Source organism: Pseudovirgaria hyperparasitica (assembly GCF_010093815.1).
Source record: "Pseudovirgaria hyperparasitica strain CBS 121739 unplaced genomic scaffold EJ05scaffold_3, whole genome shotgun sequence".
Lineage (NCBI taxonomy): Eukaryota > Fungi > Ascomycota > Dothideomycetes > Acrospermales > Acrospermaceae > Pseudovirgaria > Pseudovirgaria hyperparasitica.
Window position 1 is genome coordinate 1641384 of NW_022985551.1, and position 14178 is coordinate 1655561.

General features: G+C 48.4%; 4 protein-coding genes across 4 annotated transcripts; 1 reads left to right on the forward strand and 3 right to left on the reverse strand.

Annotated features, from left to right (window-relative positions):
- Positions 1-2602: 2602 nt before the first annotated feature.
- On the reverse strand, positions 2603-3913 carry EJ05DRAFT_497797 (uncharacterized protein; the record flags this gene model as incomplete). The annotated part of the gene is made up of 1 exon (XM_033746589.1): positions 2603-3913. The coding sequence occupies one exon, from the start codon at positions 3911-3913 to the stop codon at positions 2603-2605; it is 1311 nt and encodes a 436-aa protein (XP_033603697.1).
- A 1406-nt stretch (positions 3914-5319) lies between these two features.
- EJ05DRAFT_449518 (uncharacterized protein) lies at positions 5320-7084 on the reverse strand. Its single transcript, XM_033742336.1, has 5 exons — positions 6972-7084; positions 6693-6816; positions 6353-6639; positions 6238-6301; positions 5320-6184 (listed from the first exon to the last, which is right to left on the reverse strand). Exons 1-5 carry the CDS (start codon positions 7070-7072, stop codon positions 5777-5779), a joined length of 984 nt encoding a protein of 327 aa, XP_033603698.1. The 5' UTR covers positions 7073-7084; the 3' UTR covers positions 5320-5776.
- A 4413-nt stretch (positions 7085-11497) lies between these two features.
- Positions 11498-12951, forward strand: EJ05DRAFT_257654 (Six-hairpin glycosidase). Its single transcript, XM_033740231.1, has 2 exons — positions 11498-12071; positions 12124-12951. The coding sequence occupies exons 1-2, from the start codon at positions 11649-11651 to the stop codon at positions 12862-12864; spliced, it is 1164 nt and encodes a 387-aa protein (XP_033603699.1). The 5' UTR covers positions 11498-11648; the 3' UTR covers positions 12865-12951.
- EJ05DRAFT_257639 (DUF602-domain-containing protein) lies at positions 12933-14171 on the reverse strand. The gene is made up of 3 exons (XM_033740230.1): positions 13976-14171; positions 13456-13924; positions 12933-13406 (listed from the first exon to the last, which is right to left on the reverse strand). The coding sequence occupies exons 1-3, from the start codon at positions 13993-13995 to the stop codon at positions 13002-13004; spliced, it is 894 nt and encodes a 297-aa protein (XP_033603700.1). The 5' UTR covers positions 13996-14171; the 3' UTR covers positions 12933-13001.
- Positions 14172-14178: the final 7 nt, after the last annotated feature.

A 14178-nucleotide genomic window follows, 5' to 3' on the forward strand; every position in this document is an offset into this window, starting at 1 on the left:
GTAGATTTGAGCCAAGGAAAAGAGGACGGTGAAGTAGAGGCGTGTCGTGTAGATGCATGATACTACGCCCCGCAACGAGACAATCACACTGCATTAGTGTAGCCACGCTGTTGGAAATGACGATTGGAGTAATGCTGTGAAGGAGTTGCCGTATAGACACGTAGAAGACCTCTCTGAAATGAAACATATTCGGTAGAGGAATATTCTGGAGCTGACCATGAACAAAACATAGAATTTCCAGAGCTAAATTGTCATATATGTGCACAAGATCAGGATCATATGTAGTGACTAGTATAATATATATCATAGTTCGTTTTGAGTTCTAGTCTTCTTCTGCTTCATTACTCCATGAGCAGGTAATAATATCTGATAGAATTGGCTACTAGAAGAGAAGAGCCTTTTAGCTTAGATAACCTCTACTTACCAATTACAAGCTTACATAAGGGTAAAAAAAGAGCATGTAGATATGCTAGAAGCCGTATTATATTCACCTAAGTGTAGACGAGAGATATCTTGAGTAAGCGCTATGCGCAGAGTTAGTGTAGAAGTATATATCTTGAAGAGCCAATGAGACTATGACTCACCCGGACGGTCTTATGATCCGAGGCCGGAAAAATGGAACAGCTTGTTGATTGATGAGGCAGTACACGATACCTCGTATGAGGTGAGATTTCGAACCAGCGCGCGAGCGCTCCCATCCACTTACAACGTCTACAGCGCTTTCTGGAACCCCCTAGCACCGCTCGCTCAGCTCCTTAATGTTGATCGATCCTCCTTTACGCCATAGGGCGGTCGATAGGGCGGTCAGTATGAAGGTCGAGCGAGAGATCCCTGCTAGCGTGCCATAGGATTCATCCTCGTCAGCTAAAGCGTGCGAAATATCCGAGCCCCATGGCTGCAGAGACCCCAAGTTGATCAACGCCTTGTGTTGATCGCATCCACGTGTCGATCGCATCCTGCGGCCAATGAACGAGCCCTCGTGAAGACCAACGACCCAGTGAAGTGGCACATTCATGGGGTCGGGTGGGGGACGACCCATATCCCTCGTCCTACACGGCACCTTTACGGCTGACTTGCTATTATGCCATATCGCATACACTTCTCGCTGCTGGGTGACCAGAGAGGTGGGACGCTACATCCGTACAGCTCATACTAGAGCTTCATAGTCATGGCGTTGGTCTGGATTCTGGGACATCAGCTGGTAGGGCTTGCGGGAGGGTGTAAGATAGTCGTGTTAGTTCGGCAGTACCGGTCAAGGCTGCGGGCAAAATCTCCGGAGAATCCAATATGGCGGGAATGTGAGGTCGATGGCACGGTCTGTGCCGAGCCTGTCGACTTGCTAGAAAGTAATTAAAGTCCAGCATGTTTGCGAGAGTCGATGAAAGAGCTGTGGTTGGCCCAATACGCAAATGTTGAGCCAAAGCTCTGCTCAAACTGGAACGCTTCATAGAATCCCGCTCGACTCGTGGTTAGTTCGTTCTATAGTCTACATCCATGATCAACGATCTGTACACAAGCGAACTCGCGCAGACCTGAGACGGTCCCTTGTCACTGGTTCGTGGCGCAGTTGTTCCGTTATGTCATTCATGTATGATAGGGAAGTGCTAGGCCCTTGTCCCAACGTTGCCATCCACCAAGCTGTACGATTGACTGTCACAAGTGTCCACTAGTGTTCTTACAGCCCATGGTGCGGCTCTCCTCCCATTTTCAGTGTCAGAAGAAAGACCCAAGCATACAAGCATCTGATCGAGGGACATCCGAGGGTCCACAAGCTGCGAAGGCTGAACACGCCTTGTCCCCAATCTCCAAAGCCCCCAGAGCGTATCAACAGCCCGGTTCGCATCCCCAGACCCACTTATGTTGAATCTGGTCCCTAGATTGCTTCGTACCACACACACATTCAAACCGATCCGTCCTGCTCTTGAGTGAATTAGCATGGCGCTCGCAGGTGACACAGCTCTAATTGGATTCGGATGTAGCTCTAGTTGTGATCCTGAGCTAGATGCGATACAGTGTTTGTCCCATGCATCAGGTGTAAAACCACCTAGCCGCCGAGTATTACATCCTACTTGTAGTCCAGGAAGTGGCCAACGTCGAGCATCAGTATCAAACAATTCTTTTGAACAATCGTAGGCAAGGCATAAAAGACTTTATCGACGAAACATATCCGCTCTGTAGCTAAGGGATATATTGATTCACGCCGACCACCTTCCTAAAAAGATCCTCGCTATGGTGAGCACATACCAGACACTAAGTTGTGGATTTCCCCGAAAGTCCCGCAAAAGTCCATCCAATATGAAGCGGATCGTGAGGGCTCAACCCGGCTGCACTGTCCGAGGACGGCTACAACTTTTAGCCACCTCCGACGTATGTCTATTTTACATGTATTCGTGTTTTGCTGCGCTCGGTCCCTCGGTGAGCCAGTAGCGTGGTTGAGCGCAAGTTGCACCAGCGCCGGGGCCATCGGTTGAACAGCGCTGCTATGTTGATCTATGCGTCTACAGGGATACCCTCGCATTGAATGCATAATACTGTTGAGGTGCATCAAGGGTCTGAACGGTATAGAGACGTCAGGTTCAGAGGGATAGTCGAAGCAAGACGTTCATACAGATTGGACATGGAATGCTTGTATGCCCAACAATGATAATTCCTCGCGCATCTCTTCAAGGTTTGGGCAGACCGTATCGCGTTGCGTCTCGCTGTGACTGTCTCTCCGGTGTCCATCCTTCGTGTTTGTGGTCGACGCTATTGGAACTTGCTCACTTTCACGAACTGAAAGCACTGGTGGCCTGATTATGAGCATAAGTCTTTTGAGGTTCGGAGCTCTCGTTCTTTGGCGCGATATCAGCTGCATGATCCGAACAGTCGAGCGAGGCGAATCCGTGTAAACTTCCAGAAGTTCCAATGCCGGGAACATCAACACACTCAGGAGTTCAGGATCCATTCCTGGCCATCCAATGCCGAAATGTGTAACACTCGAACGAAAAAGAAGATCTTGCAACGCAGCCAAACTGTCAGCTGTAGGAGGAAAATCCAGATTGATCTTCACAGATTGTATGGAGTGATTGTGGTGGTGCTTGACAGCATCAATATAATCTTTGGTAAAGAAGGTGTAGGGCGCATCGGACCATAGAGCGCACTCATGGAACGAAATTGAACGCAAGTTGTTGATGTGTTCTAGAAGGTTCGAGGTGAAGGAGCGACCGATATGGCAGGAGCCTGTGGGAGGGATACGGCTGCCGTGTGTAGTCTCGAAAGAGCAGGGGCCAATCTGTATATCGTGCAAGTGATGAAGACCTGATAGAATCTTCGCCAGCTCGTGAGGCGAACTTTGAGCGAAACCTGTGAACCGCAACGAGCGGAGATTATGCAGCGAAGCAACGAATTGCATTGACTGATGGTCTCCATACCAGGCTAAAGACATCAAGTTTGCGAAATGCTGTCCTAATGTGTTTAAGACGTGGTTCTCAAATTCCAGAAAAAGCTTGCTCGGTCGGATGATTCGGGGACTTGTGAGACTCAAAGCTTTGATGTTGGGTAATCTTGTCATGATCGTGGATATAGCTTGCAATTCTCTTTCGTACGCGCCCCATTCAATGTCTGTTGATGAATGGTCGATCTCCTGTTGTGACGCGGGCGCCGATTGATCTACGTCGACAAGGCACAATGTCATGGTGGTAACATAATGTAGGTGCTCGGTGCCGACCGATTTTGCCCATCGTAACAATGCCCCCTGAGACTTGAAAGTCAATGGCCGCTTGAAAAGGAATTGGTAGGCCTCATCATGAATTGCTCGACAGGTCTGTAGAAGTTGGAAGTCGTCTTTTGATGTTAGAAGGACGCTCTCGTAGATTTGCTCCCGCAGTTCCAGGGGAAGGCCAAAGAGTGACCTCATCTGGGACTGAGAAGGCATTTTGAGTTTGCCGTTGTGACTGATCATGCACACAGCGAGGAACAAAGATTCTAATTGAGGTGGATTATGGACGAATATAAGCGAGCTGCAGCTAATCAGAGGGTCTGAAGGGAATCACCCAATAGTGGTGATTGATGGTGATAAGTACAGGGCAAGACAAACCTCGACTCAACTAACACCTGAGTAGGCGGCGGTCCATATCAGGCAAAGCTCCTCTTGATCCAGCCCTGGAGTGATCCGCCCAACGCGGCGTTACACAAGCCTCCGCGGATTCCCACCCAGTAATCCCAAACTGTGCAACGCGCTATTTCGAACGATGCTTCTCGAAAGATGGATGCGAGACGCGATCCAGATTATGGACTAGACATGCGCAGGTGTCTTCATGGCTTCCAAGGTTCGCCTGCCATCCCTCGTAAGCAGCACACCTCTTGTAGCTGTAGTGCTTGCCGATCAACATTTCAGTGCTTGGACCAGATCTTCCCTTGGAACGTGCGGTGACTGGTGACATGTAAGAACCTGTTGATCACATCATAGTACTTCCAATTGTACGGCTCGCCCCAGAACTGTACAGGCACAGAGCATTTACAAGTACATCTGTGTGGATTTTAGGGTACAGGTAGTGTAACGGCCGTTATCGAGAGTAATAGTGGTCCGGAGGAAACCCCAGTTTCGATATATGTATGTAGAAGTACGGTATCAAGGCTTAGGATCAATGAAGGATAGACTGAGCGGGCCGTTGCCCATATTTCCAGCCGCTCGGCTCTGAGTCAAGTCGCGCCTAAGTCGTAACCAATCATCACAGTTCATGAATGGCATTATCACCGTAGATACAAGCTGTCATCATTGCGATGGAGTTGTGGTGGCTGCATCCACAGTCATAAATGTACGGTTGTTATAATCCACCGCCTGCGTGCAAAGCGTCCTCGATATCGGCATTGAGCTGCCGCTAGGATCGGAAACATCCACGACAGCGTTGGCTACGCGGTAGTAGAATACATATAATTTCCGTAAGGGGGCCTTCCTGGTCCGATTCCAATAGCGGATGTGGTATGTGCAAGCGGCCGGGTGGTCGCTAAAGAGTGCAGCTGAGTGAACCACATAGTCATTAGAAGTCGGCTCGTTGACTTCAGTCTGTGGCTATAAGATGGCGCAGGAGGAGACTGGTATCAGTTTGGGTTGTGGAGTGCATGTTGTTCGTAAACCTGCAATACTGGCCTTCCTTTGCTCAATGAGAGACCAGAAAGAACGAGATACCAACGTATTAGTAATAATTACGGACCGGTAAGAAGACGATTAGCTAACTTCCCGCTTGGGCATAGCGGAACTGGGGTATTATCCTTAGTCAGTTCTGTTCCCATACCTTTCGTTACGCAGCCAAGGTAGATGAAAATTTATATTATTTTATAGCCTGAAACGATATACCAGCAAGTGTGTGGGCATAGGAGGCCATTTACGTCATACTTTGAAGCTAGCATCGTTTAATTAGTACTACTCAAAAGTGGTCTCCGCTGTAAAGAAATGAAAGATAATTACAATGCCGAGATAGATAGATGATAGTTCATTCATCTCAAATGACTATCACTCCTGCCGTACTGCTTAGCAGGATGTCCGTCTCAGGATGGAAGAATAACAGCCAAACGTAGCATATGCTTGCGGACCTCAGCATTCTCAAAGGAGAACGGAAGAGCGACCAACGACACATGATTTATGCTTGTATTAGTCAGACGCTATGATATATGTATCCGGAAGTCCCCAAAAAACGAGAAGGAAGCATTTGAGCTACAGGTTCAGTGGTGGTACATGGGTCTATCTTTCGCTTCCTAAAAACCAGATCTGGAATAACAGAGAAAGAACACCTGTGCCTCATACTTTTAATAGCCTGGCTGCGTAATCAACAATAAGCTGCTCCGTGGGAAATGCCATCTCTTCAAGTTTCTGCGCATATGGAGTAGGAACTTCGGCACCAGTGACGCGAACCGGTGGCGCATTCAAGTAATCGAAAGCGTATTCGCATGTGAGAGCCATGATCTCAGCTCCGACACCGAAGGCAGGAAACCCGGACTCAACCGCCATCAAGGCGCCTGTCTTCTTGACAGACTTGATGATAGCCTCGACATCCATTGGCTTAACGGAGCGCAGATTGATAACCTCTGCTTCCACACCATATTTCTTCTTGAGCTGTTCAGCGGCAACCAAGGATTGACCAACACAACGAGAGAGTGTGACGATTGTTAGATCCTTGCCCGGCCGTTCGATCTTTGCTTTGCCGAACTATAACATCAATGAGCCATGGAGTTTACACACTTAAGCGAGTATTGGCTTACTGGAATAACGAAATCATCGCTCTGTGCCTCTTCGCTCATCGGGAACGGCAGACCGTACAGAAGTCTGTACACATAAGTTACACGTGTCTCGGTCCTGCGCGAAAGGTGTACTTACTCGTTCTCAAGGACAACCACCGGATTTGGATCCCGGATGGCGGCCTTGAGAAGGCCCTTGGCATCCTCCGCGCTGTACGGTGACACGACTTTGAGACCAGGAATGCTTCCGTACCACGCAGAATAGTCTTGCGAATGTTGTGCGGCAACACCGGCGGCGAAGCCGTTCGGTCCACGGAACGTGATGTTGCAGGGCTGAATACCACCAGACATGTAATGGGTCTTGGCTGCGGAGTTGATGATCTGGTCGATAGCCTGCATGGCGAAGTTGAAAGTCATGAACTCGCACTGGAAAAGGTTAATTTCTCCACAACGAGGATTGAGATATAGCTACAACTTACCACAGGGTGTAATCCAGCCAGAGCAGCACCAACTGTCAGACCACAGAAACCAGACTCTGTAATTGGGCTGTCGATGACACGCTTCTCGCCAAATCTGTCCAGCAAACCCTTTGTAACCTTGTATCTGTCATCGATACCATTGTTAGCACCAGCACCAGTAATTTCTTGGTTGCAAATATTTACGAGGCAGCTTCAGACGGATTGCGAGGATAATGCTGCTAGAATGTGCGTTCTGCTCCCTCTGACCACGATTAATTTCAGGATGAGAGTGAGACCTACGCTCCATTATACTGTGCAACCTCTTCACCGAGAACGAAGACTTTCTCATTCCTCTCCATCTCCTCAGCCATTGCCTCATTCAGCGCATCTCGCACAGTCATCTCCTTGGTCCCGCTGGGGGTGGCATAGTGTCTTGTCCGCGCAATCGTCGGCGCTGAAGCTACCGGGCGTAGGAGTCGGGGAGCTATCGTTGGTCTCGAGAGACATCGCGAGACAGGAAGGAGGCGACTGGAAATGCGTGCGGCTGACATCACTACGGGTTGAGAGAAGAGGAAAATATTTAAACCGGAAGAGAGAACTGAATTCCCGCAGCGATGGTGTTGCTGGTGAGCTTGAGTTGAGATAATTAGAGCTCAAGTGGAATTTCTCAACTCCGGACCGCCTGAGCCTGGCTTTTCGCGCTAGCGCTCATCCCAACGGCCCAACAACGTGCGGTCCCGATAGATAGCCTAAAACGCGCTGGCTACATAATACCTGGTAATGACTTTCTTCTACACCTCAGCCAACTAGTTCTAGCGTTTCTATCAAAATCCACAAGGCAACGCCGCGCGTAATTAGACTGACGGTATGGCGTATACACGCTCGTCCAGAGGCTATTATTTCCTTACTGAAGAGCTTCATAACGCATACGGACGAATATCGCAGCTGAACGCCGGTCCAGCAGGACCATCAGAGGCTCATCTCTTGGCACGTGAGGACTTTCCCGACACAAAGTTTCTCCATGCTTACAACGAATGTACTGTTCTTAACATGTCTAGACATATAGTCGCGGTGATATCTTCAACAACCAGTTTTCCACGCCGCGTCAGAGACAGTGGACGGGCGGCATGGCATAAATCTGTCATCGATAATTCTAATTCGTCACTACAGCTGCTACGACTCATTGACATTATTCGCATTTGTCGATTCGACATGCCAGATATATGGTGTGCTTTTGAGGTTGGACGCCTCACCAAGCGTGATGTGGTGCACATTGGCTGCAGCTAGCGAATTTCTCTAAAGTCCTCGCCACAAGGTGTGACTGATAGAGCAACGTACCGCTCAAATCGACTTCTGTGACCTGGTGAGAGCAGTCAGCCCAGTCATGGACTTAAGCTATGTGACAGTGGCGTAATGAAGGCCATTCATTGACTCAATGCTGTCCAGCGCTCGCAATGTCTGTGCAACTAGTCATTCTCCGCTGGGCCGCTCCGTGACCGGCCAACACCATGACGATGGTCAGACCATCGTCAAACCAGCTTGCATGGTAGTTCTACTAAGTTCTGATTCGATTACCGGAAGTCGTTACCAACTGTTTGGAAGGCGAATGGTGTTGGTAAAGACCGGAGAATTGAATCAATACCCAAAGTATGGAAACAAACAGAGCTATCATAAGTCTAAACATCTTCCTTCCTTCCTTCCTTTCCTTCCCTTCACCGTCCTATTTATTTTTTCACACATCATGTGCATTCAACTCGCCTTCAAATGGCCCTGCGGGCATGCTCTTCCAAGCTCCCTGCTTGTATGCGATCGAGCTCGGATGCCGTGGACGTCTACGACGCCACCCTGTCTATTACCCCAACTCCGCGTCATTCAGACCAAGGTCGGATGCTGTCCTTGTGCTGCTGCATGCTCCTGGTTCCCCTCCAAGCTATGAAGAGGCACTTGAAGACCGACTTTCCATATTTCTAGCTTGTCATCACTTCTCGAAGTCTGTAAATAGGGTTCGGAGCATTTCAAAAATCCGAGGCACAATCATATCCTACAACTCCCAAAGGCTGAGAAACACGTACGACACAGCTCAAGACCACTAGCTGAAATCAACGTTTTGGACGCCTACGTCGGCAGTGTCCTCTACCATTCGTTATCGCCGATACCTTCCGAAATAAGTACGACTTGTAAAGCGATTACAAGGCAACGTTATACAGATAGGGGGATATCACTGAGGTAGAAGCCCTCATCCGTCAAAGACACATATCTTCATTTCCATGCAGCTGGTTTTTGTGGACTTGAGCATTATATGAAGCTCCTAAAACTTGAACGCAAGGTTGTGGAACCGACAATATCTCTTAAGGCTTGTCTTAATCCTTGATGCCTACGGCACAAGAAGACGGGGATTGTACTCATCTGCAAAACCCTTGCATCGCTAGGAAGAGGCGAAGTATCGAAACGAAGGAAAGCCGTTACGGGGCGATGTAAATACTACGTTGGTGATGAAGACAATCATGCTCTCTGTTATAAGTCATATGGAAACTCGATATCTCTTTAATATCAGCTACACAGTCTTAAACCCTATCGTAGGCATATATGTAGTCACATGATCAGCTTAGCAGACAATATAATAGTGCTATGACAGGTTTATGTATACAGTCTATTCATTACTCACGTGTATATGCTGTGATTATAGAACCTTATAGTGGTACATGTTTGCGGCGCAGCGCAACCGTATGTCTGCATAGAGTCCAGGCGTCAGGCAGCCACCAACGCCGTACAAGTACAGACGACTGCTGCGCCCGATCAGAGAGATATGGAACGCTATTGGGAAATTTACATGCCAGGGTCTCCGGATCTTTTACCCATCTAAGACGTAGGAATTCTGAAAAATCTTCACGCTCGTTGCGGCGCAGTCTTCCAAGTCCCAGCCTCTGTTATCCAAGAAATAGGTATTTGTCACTTCAATTCCGAATTCTAGCTTGGAACACGTGGGGGACGTACTCCTTCGTTGACTCTAAAGTAGAAGGTTGGATTGGCCATATTGTACTACATTACCTGTACATACTATTACTTGACGCAGTTATCAAAAGCTGTATTAAGCAACCAGCCAAAAACATAGACACTTGGATAAGAGCCAGTGAGCAAAACGCAACGAATGCCATACTCAGCGAGCTGCTAGGTTCGCTCAGTTGATTAGTTGCCCTCGTAGATGTGATCTTGAAGGGCGATGAGTGCGATTCTGTGCGACAGATCATTGCTCAGCAACCTGGCATTCATTGCATTTCTTAACAGACTCAATGCACCTTCGAAAGCACGTTCAGGACCTCCTTACGATAAGAGATGACTCCATGACGGTCTCTTGCTAAACCTGCGCTCAGAACACAAGATATATGTGAGAGTAAAGCCGATCGTATTGAGTGAGTTGTAAGAATTGTGAACTTGTATCATGATATATACATTTACACTTAGTCACCAGTGCTACTGCCTAGTGCGCCATTATAACTTCCACGATAGACTGTTACGTCAATGCCTTGGGTAACGGAATGGCTTCGACTCGATGCTCTGTACTGCAAAGTGCAAGCAAGATCGCATAGATCGAACCATCCGCCCATGTATGAGAGCACGAAAATGGCGAAGCTTCGACTGCGATATATGCGGAAGCTAGTACTGTTCGTGTGGAAGAAAAAAAAAGCTTGAAGTCGATCATGCATGCTATAGGACAAGCAAGTCTAGGGTAGCTAGTGACGTGCATCTCGACTCAGAAGTTCGGAACTGCAGAGGAAAGGTCTGTATTATCAGGCAGCCCATAGCTAGATACAGAACTAGGAATGTCAGTTGAAGTGGTCGCTACTTACGAGGACGCTTGCGTGGTAATGGTACAGAATGATTGAACACTCCTTTCGACCAGCCAGTCGAAGAGCCACTGCTGAAGCACTTCCAGCACCTCGCCACTGCAGGTCTTGTAGGACCTTAAGGCATACCTATAGCAGCGCAAGAGGAGGAATTCAGAGACTGGATTCAGAAAGCGACAAGGTGCTAGTAATGAGAAGATCAAGACACTTATGCACACTGCACGAGCGCCGGTGTACCCAATCCAGTAAGGAGGGTCGTAGAAACGATTCAAGGAGACCAACTGGGCATTTCTGGATCAGGATGGGTAACGAAAATCCGCCAGGGCTCGATCATAAAGCCCATCAACAATGGTTAGTGTTGAGAGGTGGATTTGACCGATCCGCCCGGTTCACGTATACGGGTATGAATATATGATGTTACAGGGTGTAAGATCTCTTCGGACAGCTGCTTCTATGGCTCAGTTAAGGTATACGATATACGATCTCTGTCGGATTCCACTTTCTGAGGACACTCTCCGTCAATTTACATGCCACTTCGTCGATCAGTAGTTCGTACCTGCCAGAAAGTCTGGAAACGAAATTCCAACCCGCCCAGAGGATTCATCACAAACGAAACTAGCCCACCGGTGAAACTTCCAAGAGGCGCCACAGGAACATACAGCCTGGACACTGGAGGAGAAAGCCTTTCCTCATATCTCCACCTCCCATCGATTTTTCCGTCTTTGTCTCGAGGCCGCTCCCGCGCGACCCACCAGGACCCACAGGATCACTATATATCTCTTGGCACCAGATATCGTCATTCTAGGGACTTTTGCTGCTTCAAAGCATGACTGGACATTTGTTTGTAACGCAGAATGATTACCTAGGCTCACATCGCGCAGAGCTTACGTCTGAGGGCCTGTTTGGAGCAAGGATATGTAGGCGATGTTGGATTGGTGGCAGGCCTGGCATGCTTATTACACGCCTCGCCTGGACGGCATTATTCGCATGCAAAGGCGGGTGGTTTAGAAGCCAAGAAAATGGGACGGAGCATTGGGATGAACCAATCAGCTACCATTTTGAGATATTAGAGAAATACGTATAAGAAGTAGTAGAGAGCCAGATCTCATATTCAAACAGCAATAGAGCAATCATGAAAGCACAAATCGTTCTCTTTATTGCAGGAATTGCCTCAACTGCTTCCGCAGTGACAGCCGTGAAGCCCTACTCGCAATGGATGGCTGACTCGTTCATCGCTCGAGGCGTGGCGAAGGAGAAGTCGTATACCTTTCCAACACTCTATCGTGGATTCGAGATGGTGTATAATGCGACGCGCAACACCAAGTACTCTACCTTCGTTCAGACGCAGGTTGACGCAGTATTAACGGACAATGCAACCTCACCACTGATCGGGTGGAACTTTGGCAGGTCGCACCTCGACGATATCAAGATTGGCAGTAGCATACTCGATCTGTATGCGAGGACCAAACAGGCAAAATATAAGACTGCGGCGGATTTTCTGCGGCAAAGATTGAACCTGCATCCAAGGACTGCCTCTGGAGGGTTCTGGCACAAGGTAATTCAACTTACGCATCGGTCAATGCGGTATGAACTGATTGCAATGACAGATTCCGGAGTATCCCAACCAGATGTGGCTTGATGGTCTGTTTATGCAGAGTGACTTCTACGCTCGATACACGTCGTTCTTCGATTCCAGTAATGTTACTGCCTGGAACGATATTGTACACCAGTTCGAGCTGATTGAGGAGCACACGCGCGACCCAGAAAGTGGACTGCTCTTCCACGGCTATGACGAAAGCAAGGTCGCAGTTTGGGCTGATCCAGTGACTGGAGCATGCCCACACATTTGGGACAGAGCAGTTGGCTGGTACGCTATGGCACTACTTGATGTCCTGGACTATTTGCCGAAGTCAAACCCAGGTTACGCAAAGTTAAAGGGATACTTCACAACCCTCGCAGCCGCTATCATTGAATCGCAGGACAGTGCCACAGGCGGATGGTGGTTGGTGATGGATGAGCCATATCCTGGACAGGCTGGAAATTACATCGAGTCCAGCGGTGTTTCCATGTTTACATACAGCATGTTAAAGGGAATCCGTAAAGGCTTTCTCCCGAAGTCCACATATGAGGCGCCAGCACGTAGGGCTTACCAGCTAATGCTCGACAAATTCGTTACAAATAGCGGAGTCAATAATACGCTGAATTGGGAAGGGACCGTGGAAGTTGGGAGTTTGGGTGGTAATGGTACGTACGAGTACTACATCGCTCAAAAGATTGCACAGAATGATTTCAAGGGGGCGGGCCCCTTCATATATGCCTCGATAGAGCTTGAAAAGCTTGATGCCTAAGGTGTGCCTTAAGTTGTCCGGAGGGAAGCAAATTGTTGTGTCCTGCTTTTCATCGATCATTCTCCTGCTTGTAGCAGTATTTGATATCCTGGTATTGGCCATGCTCTTTGGCTCAAATTATTATGCTTGTCCAGACATCATTTGTCGCGTGCTGTGACGGTGAAACCACGGGTCATGAAATCAGTGTTCTTGCCTGAAGCTCTGTTATTGGATGTGAAAAGGCTCTTGAGATTTTCGTTGGGGTTGATTTTTCTTTTCTTGTTCCTTTCGTCTTGCTCGGCCATGACTTTCGCAGTGAGAGAGGCCGTAGCAGAGTTCTTGATGTGTCCGGAATTCTTTTCGCCATTCAGCGTCATAGAAGAGCTTTTTGCTTCAGCTTTGTCGGCATGCTTCTTCCTTTTCTTACTACCGCTTTGCTTCTTCAAGGAGTGGGCTAGACCCTGTTCTTTCAGAGTCGTTTCTCTGAGAAGAAGACGCGCAATATCCGTCTCTTCGGTCGGCAAGATTGGAACAACATCGTTTGATGCATAGGGTCCTTCACACTACAGTTTGTTAGATCTGGACGTATATTATCTCACTTCGAGAACATACCTGTGGGCACTTCTCGCCAGAAACCTCTTTTATAGCTGCGGCCACGAATGCATGACCACATGGTACGATATAGACTGCTTTAGCGCCTGGTCCTAAGGGCTTATTTGTAAGTGGACATTTCCACTTTGGGGGCTTATTTGCTTTGTTGTTTGCTCCAGCTGCATCTTCGTCTTCGTCTATCACAAACTTGACCTCTACAATATCCTTGAGACTCTTCACACTCCCTTCCAAAATCTTGTCGGCTTCCTCTTTGCCACGACTATCCTCTGACGGTAGGAGGTACTCGAGTATCGTTTCCTTGTTGTATAGTCTGCCTGCGCAATCCGAGACCACTGGCACTTCTAGCGGACGGTTGCTGATAGGATCAGTAGTCCAGAGAAATTCTTGCTTTTCCTGGCGAGTTTCTTTGAGCTGCGCAGTTGTCGGGTTTCTGGCAGCTTCTTTCACGAGCTCTCTGCGAGTTGGAATACTGGTTGCGGTTAGATTGAGTAGTATATGAGAACCTATTATGAATACTCACCTGCCTCCATCGTTGCCCATGACCAGTCGAAGTAGCCGAGTTGACGATCCTTATCACGTTCGAAGGTGGAGTGTATCTCAAATGACCTCCCAGGTACTGTAGAGGACAGTGGTGGATCCACTCGCGCATGCTAGCGTGTATCAGTTGTTGCCTCAGGCCTCATGAGCCGCGAGCAAGCGACGTTTGATAATTGCTGGCACAGG